We start from the raw sequence: 7096 nt of genomic DNA on the forward strand, positions 1-7096 counted from the left end.
ATACCCATTTAAAATTTTTTATTTTGAAATGGTCTAAGTTGCCCAATGTGGCCTTGAACTTGTGATCTTCTGTACCTGGGATTATAAGTATGTGTCACTACACTTTTTTTTTTTTTTTTTTTTCCAGATCTGGGGATGGAGCCCAAAGTCTGAGACACGGTAGTCAAACCCTCTGTCACTGAGCTACATCCCAAGCCCTATTAGCCAGTCTTTTATACAACATAACTTTTTGGAAATCATTTGAAAATGACAATGTCATGACCCACAGTCTATCATTCTTTTTTATTCTCCTTTTATTGAGATAAAATATAAGTATGGGGTATAGCTCAGAGGTGAAGCTCTTGTCTATCATGTGTGAGGCCCTGGGTTCCATCTCCAATATTGACATATGTAATGAAATTCTCCATTTCAATCATTTTCAAGTATTCAAAGGCATTAAGTATACACACATTGCTGTGTAGCCATCACTATTATCTATCTCTAGAACCACAATACCCATTCAGCAGTAACTGTCCTTGGCTCCGTTCCCTTGACCCCTATAACCACTACTCTATTTCCTATCTCAATGATTTGATTATTATAGATACCTTATATATGAGGAATCATAAACTAACCTTTTATGTCTGACTTATTTCACTCCAAATGTCTCAAAAGTTCATTCATGTTGTATTATGTATCAGAACTTCATTGTCTGCATTTACAGTATTTTGGTATCTATTTGTCTGTTCATGGACATTTGGATTGCTTCTATCTTTTGGTTAATATCAATAATGTTGCAATGAACATCTGAAAACAAATATTCCTGTTTTCAATTCTTTGGGATATATACAATGAGTATAAGTGATGCATAATAATAATTCTATGTTTTGACTTTTGGAGGACTGCACCATTTTATAACAACTCCACACTAGGACAGACATCATCTCTAATTACTACTGTTATGGCACCTACAAGTCAACAAAGTTATTTCTCACTGTAAACTGGAGACATGATCTTAGTTTCTTTTCTCTGTAAAAAAATAAATAAGTGTAAAAAAACTAAAATGACAACTAAGCCAAAATACCTGAAAAAAATCTGTTGGCTAAACAAAGTAAGTGCAGACTGATTTTGGCCCAAAGGCCTCAGTTTTATCTTTTTTTAAAAATTTTTTATTTGTTCTAATTAGTTATACATGATAGTAGAATGCACTTCAATACATCATATATAAATGGGAGTATAATTTCTCACTCTTCTGGTTGTACATAATGTAGAATTCCACCGGTTGTATAGTTATATATGTATTCTACTATCCTTCCTACCCTCATACCCACTCCCCTCCCTTTACTCCCCTCTACCTAATCTAAAGTAACTCTATTCTTCCCTAGCTACCCTCCCTTATTGTGAATTAGCATCCCTATATCAGAGAAAACATTTGGCCTTTGGTTTTTTGGGATTGGCTTATTTTGCTTAGTATGATATTCTCCAGCTCCATTCATTCACTGACAAATGCCATAATTTCATCCTTAAAGCTAAGTAAAATTCCATCATTCATATATAAATATATATTACATTTTAAAATTCTTAAATTTATCTTTTAATTTTTTACAGATTGCATTTTGATTCATTGTACACAAACGGGGTACATCATTTCGTTTCTATGGTTGTACACAATGTAGATTCATAACATTCATGTAATCACACATGTACATAGCGTAGTGATGTCTCATTCCACCATTTTTCATACCCCTCCCTCTCATTTCCTTCTACATAATCTAAAGTTCCACCATTCTTCTCTCACTCCCCACCCTACATTACATTTTTTAATCCATTCATCTGTAGAAGGGCACCTAGATTGGTTCCATAATTCACGTATTTTGAGTTGATCTGCTATAAATATTGATGTGGCTGCATCACTGTAACATGCTTATTTTAAGTCCTTTGGGTATATAAGCTGAGGGATGGGATAGTTGGGTAAAACAGTAGTTCCATTCCAAGTTTTCTATAATGGTTTCTATAATGGAATCTGCATACTGCTTTCTATAATGGTTTCACCAATTTGCAGTCCCACCAGCAATGTATGAGTGTATCCTTTTCCCCACATCCTCACCAACATTTATTGTTGTATTCTTGATAATTGCCATTCTGATTGGAGTGAGATGAAATCTTAGTTTTGATTTGCATTTCTCTAATTGCTATAGATGTTGAATATTTTTTCACGTATTTGTTATTCGATTGTATTTCTTCTGTGAAGTGTCCTTCAGTTCTCAACCCATTTATTGATTGGGTTGTTTGTTTTATTGGTGTTAAGAATTTTGAGTTCCTTACAGATCCCAGAGATTAATGCTCTATCTGAGGTGCCTGTGGTAAAGATTTTCTCCCATTCTGTAGGCTCTATCTTCAGGTTATTGTTTCCTTTGCTGAGAAGCTGCTCAGTTTTATCTTCACATTAAATTTTACAAGAACAAGGTAAGGGGTATGCTGTGACCAATCATGTCCCAAACATTATACGAAGTACTAGTGATAAACTGGTAAATAACGTTAAGAGTTAAATTCCTAGGGTCAAAGAGTTAAAGCAGAATCGTAAGATTTGTGAAAGACCCATCTATTTTAGGGAATGCGTATTTATAAATTACAGGGCCCAATCAGAGAGTAGGTTAAGAAATAGGATTCGAGTTTTTAAGAAAAATGGGAACTGGTGCAGGAAACAGAGGCAGAAACCACAAGAGGCCAAAGCGCCCTCTTCCCAACACCGTCGCCCACAGCCAGGCACGCCCACCAGCGCTCGGTTTCCGCCGGAAAGGTTTTCTCCCGGATGCGACGTCAGCGGGCAGCGACAGGATGGGGAGGGCGGTATTTCCGGCAGCGCCAAGAAGGGAGCTACTTGGGGTCGGTAGCGCGGCGTGGACGCATCAGTGAGCGGCTGCAGTCCTCAGCCTCTGGAGTCCCCAGCACCCTGCATCACGGCAGCCTCTCCGCCACACTCCTGGTATGCGTGTGGGGTGGGAATACGCGGGCGAAGTTCGTGCAGTAGTGGCATGTGCGCAAAGGCCCACAGATAGGAGGAAGCCCAATGATTTAATAGACTATAAATAATACAGCACTTGAAACAAAAACCGTATTTCCTAGATGATATCCTTGATAGTGTTTTTTTGTTTGTTTACGGTACTTGGGATCGAACTCGGGGACTTGTGCTTGCCCACCAGCTGAGCTATCTCCCCAGCCCCTTGATAGGGTTTTCAAATATAGGTTTTCATTTCTGTAATGTTCTAAGTCTTTACTAGTTTCAAAGACAGAACTCAAACGACTTTGTTTTTGCAGTCATGTTTACAGATTGGGGCCTGACGACCCCAGGTTAAGTATTTTGGGGAATCCTAAGTAAATTACTTTTTCTTTAAAGTAAGTCTGAACTTTTTTTTTAAATGTGGGAAGACTTCATCCTGGGTGTTTATTTGAAAAATATTTCAATGATTACTCTGTGCAAAATACTGCCTTGCATTGACTTCAGTGTTCATATAGACACAGATCTTGTCCTCGTGGAACAAACAGTTCTTACTATGTACTGGTGCAAATGGGTCATCAGTTAAAATACAGGTTAACAAATACTATCATATGCACAGGGTGCTATGAGAAATACTTGATTTCAAGTATGAGAATAGGTAGAGATGCAACTGAAAAGGTAAGCAAAAGGTGATATGAAAAACTTTGTAAACCACATTAATGAGTTTAATGGACTTTAATGTGACAGCAATAGACTCAGATATACACGTTGGGAACTATGCTGTGTGGAAGCGATCAGCGAGCTACAGGGCAGTTGTAGTTACCAGCCACATTTCACAGTGGAGTCCCTGCACTACACTGGTGGCAGCCATTACTCCACATTCCTGGTATGCCATTGGTAAGATCTGCACCGACTCCAATGGTTTAGAGGTGGAGGTGAGTAAATCTGAGGGCTAGGAGATACAGTTTAGAAAATAGTGATGAAGAGAAGTGAATGAATTAAAAAAAAAAAAAAAAACTGTTTAGAAGTAAAATGAATATAACACATGTATAGGTATATAGGGTGAGTATGACAGAACAGTAATGAAATGACTCCTGGTTTCTAGCTCCAGCATCTGGTTGGATGGTGGTATCGCTCCCTGAAACAGTATAGGAGGAGGAGCAGTTTGGGAAGGGAGAGAGATTATTTCAGTTGGTTGCATTTGAGATATCTTTCTGAAGCTTAGTGATTCAAGCTACAGAAGTATATTAGATCACAAGGAGGAAATAAATTTTAGTAAGAAAAGTTACATCTACCTTCAAAAGAGGACATCAGTGCACAAGCCAGGTAGCCAAGAGACCTAGGAGCATGTAGGGTCATTAGATGAAGTCAAGGGAAGAGGGAAATTTTTCAAGTGTTTTAGTGGTATTTCATAAAAATTTGAATTTTTTTCACCTTGAACTTGACACTGGTTTCACATCTTATAAGCATCTTTATCATCTTGTGACATCTAGTTCTATTTATATATATATATTATATATATATATTTGTTGATGGACCTTTATTTGTTTCTATGCAGTGCTGAGAATCAAACCCAGAGCCTCATACATGCTGGACACATGCTCTACCACAGCTCCAGTCCTGGCATCTAGTTCTTTAGGATAAAATTGTGGCGCTTTAGATGTTTGTGGTACATAACAGTTAGTTAGTTATATTGATTCTCTGAGCCCGTATATTCAAATTTAAAAAGGATCTTTAAGTTATCCTTTGGCCTAAAGCCATGAAGAAATTCATGTCTAAAATAAGAAACCAAACAAGTATTAAACTTTGCTTAGTGAGTGACCACAAGTTCAAGGCTGCACAAGTCTTTCCTCATTTATAATGGAGCATATATAAATTGTAGAAAGATTCCATTTTGCAGCCTGAAAGTATAGCTCAATGGTAGAGTTTAGCATGCATAAAGCTCTGGGCTCCCTCCCAAGTGCTGGAGGGGAGGGAGGGGAAAACGGAAGTGGTGGCACATGCCTGAAATTCCAGTGCCTTAGGAATCCAAGGCAGGAGGATCACAAGTTCAAGACCCTATCTCAAAATAAAAAATAAAAAGGGCCGGGGATGTGGCTCATGGGTTGAGTGTCCTTGGGTTAAAATCCCCAGTATCTCCAAAAAAGGAAAAAAAATTCACTCTGTGTTTCAGATATTGATTGCATTTTGGTATTATACTTGTATAGTTTAAGAGGTTTTTGAACTATTTCTTTTAATTGCATTTATCTTCTTTTACAGCGGTTTTCTTACATGAGTTTTCCTCAAAATGAGTGTTAGTGTCACTTTCTTAAGACCTTTCACCAAGATTTTGGTGCCATTTACCCTTCATAGGAAAAGAAGTATATATTCAACAGTTCTGCAAAGATGCATGTCTTCCAAAATACCAGCCGTGTCCTATCCAGATAAGGAAAGTATATCCCCTCCTGAACACCTAGAATTGGATGGGTGGAAAACTACAATGAAATCTAGTGTGCAAGAAGGTGTTTCCCCAGTTTTAAACAAGGATGAAGATACTCTGGCTGCAACCAGAGAATTAATTGAGATGTGGAGATTGCTTGGCAAAGAAGTACCAGAACATATCACTGAAGAAGAGCTCAAAACTATTATGGAATGTGCTTCTAAATCGTCAAAAAAAAAATATTTAAAATTTTTGTATCTTAAGGAAAAACTGAAAAAAGCAAGGCAAATCAAAAAGGAAAGGAAAGCAGCAGCAAAGGAAGAAGCAAAAAAAGCTATGCTGCTAGAAACCTTTGAGGAAGATAAACAGCAAAACTTTCCATTTCTTCGAGTTTGGGACAGACGTATAAACATTGCAATGAATTGGAAGGGTGTCCAGGCTATGCAGTTTGGACAGCCTTTGGTTTTTGACATGGATTTTGATAATTATATGAAACCAAAAGAACTGCAGAATACTATTTCTCAACTTTTAGAAAGTGAAGGATGGAATAGAAGAAATGTTGACCCTTTTCATATTTATTTCTGCAATCTTAAAATAGATGGTGCTTATCAGAAAGAGTTAGTTAAACGTTATGGAGAAAAATGGGACAAACTGCTTTTAACAGCAACAGAAAAGTCTCATGTAGATTTATTTCCAAAGGACAAAATTATATATTTAACTGCAGATTCTCCCAACGTTATGACTACTTTCAAGCATGACAGAATTTATGTAATTGGGTCATTTGTTGATAAAAATATGCAGCCAGGTACATCCCTAGCCAAGGCAAAACGGCTAAAGTTGGCAACAGAATGCCTTCCATTAGATAAATATTTACAATGGGATGTTGGTAACAAAAATCTCACCTTAGATCAAATGATGCGTATTTTGTTATGTCTAAAAAACACTGGTAGTTGGGAAGATGCTCTGAAATTTGTTCCTAGGAGAAAACATACTGGTTATCTAGAGATTTCTCAGCATTCTCAAGAGTTTGTCAACAGGCTGAAGAAGGCAAAGCCTTTTAATTCTTTTCCAAAAGGTTCACATGTACACACAGAAAAGGTAGCTTGAATAAGAAAAATTGTCAGCTTAAAAATTAGGTGGAAATACAGTTTTATTATTATGTTTCTTCCTGAATGGAATTCCTTTTCCTTTTCTTTAAAAGGCAGTTTGTTGGAGCTGGGGATATAGCTCAAAGGCCCTGGGTTCAATCCCCAGCACTGGGGGGGAAAAAAAAAAAAAAGGCAGTTTGTTGGGGCTGGGGAGATAGTGCAGTTGGTAGAGTGCTTGCCTTGCAAGCATAAGGCCCTAGGTTCAATCCCCAGCATCCCCCCCCCCCCCAAAAAAAAGGGGTAGTTTGTTCAAACTAACTATAGGGTTTTATCTATTGTCCAATAAAACAGTTGTATCATTGGTGTGTCTTTTTAATGGATTGAGTCTCAAGATTCTCTTTTACTTGTTAAATATTCCATGTCAGAAACCACTCACAAAAAAATGTTTTAGAAAAGATTTCTAAGCTTCAGTGGGGGTTCACTTACCAAATTCAAGATTGGCACAATGCTGGGCATGCCCTAGGTATATTACTTAACTGAATCTTTAGTAAACAAAAGGCTGAAACATCCTTGGGAATGTCTTACGATTTGACTCTTCCATAAAAATCATTT

At 37.4% G+C, this 7096-nt stretch overlaps 1 protein-coding gene across 1 annotated transcript; it reads left to right on the forward strand.

Annotated features, from left to right (window-relative positions):
• The first annotated feature begins 2876 nt into the window (after positions 1-2876).
• Positions 2877-6622, forward strand: TRMT10C (tRNA methyltransferase 10C, mitochondrial RNase P subunit). Its single transcript, XM_079101007.1, has 2 exons — positions 2877-2965; positions 5237-6622. Exon 2 carries the CDS (start codon positions 5265-5267, stop codon positions 6501-6503), a length of 1239 nt encoding a protein of 412 aa, XP_078957133.1. The 5' UTR covers positions 2877-2965; positions 5237-5264; the 3' UTR covers positions 6504-6622.
• The last annotated feature ends 474 nt before the right edge of the window (positions 6623-7096 follow it).

Source organism: Sciurus vulgaris (genome assembly GCF_902686455.1).
Source record: "Sciurus vulgaris genome assembly, chromosome: 10".
NCBI classification, from domain to species: Eukaryota; Metazoa; Chordata; class Mammalia; order Rodentia; family Sciuridae; genus Sciurus; species Sciurus vulgaris.

Bases quoted from the DNA above. Each gene is read 5' to 3' on its own strand.
- TRMT10C (XM_079101007.1), top strand. From the start codon at position 5,265: ATGAGTGTTAGTGTCACTTTCTTAAGACCTTTCACCAAGATTTTGGTG.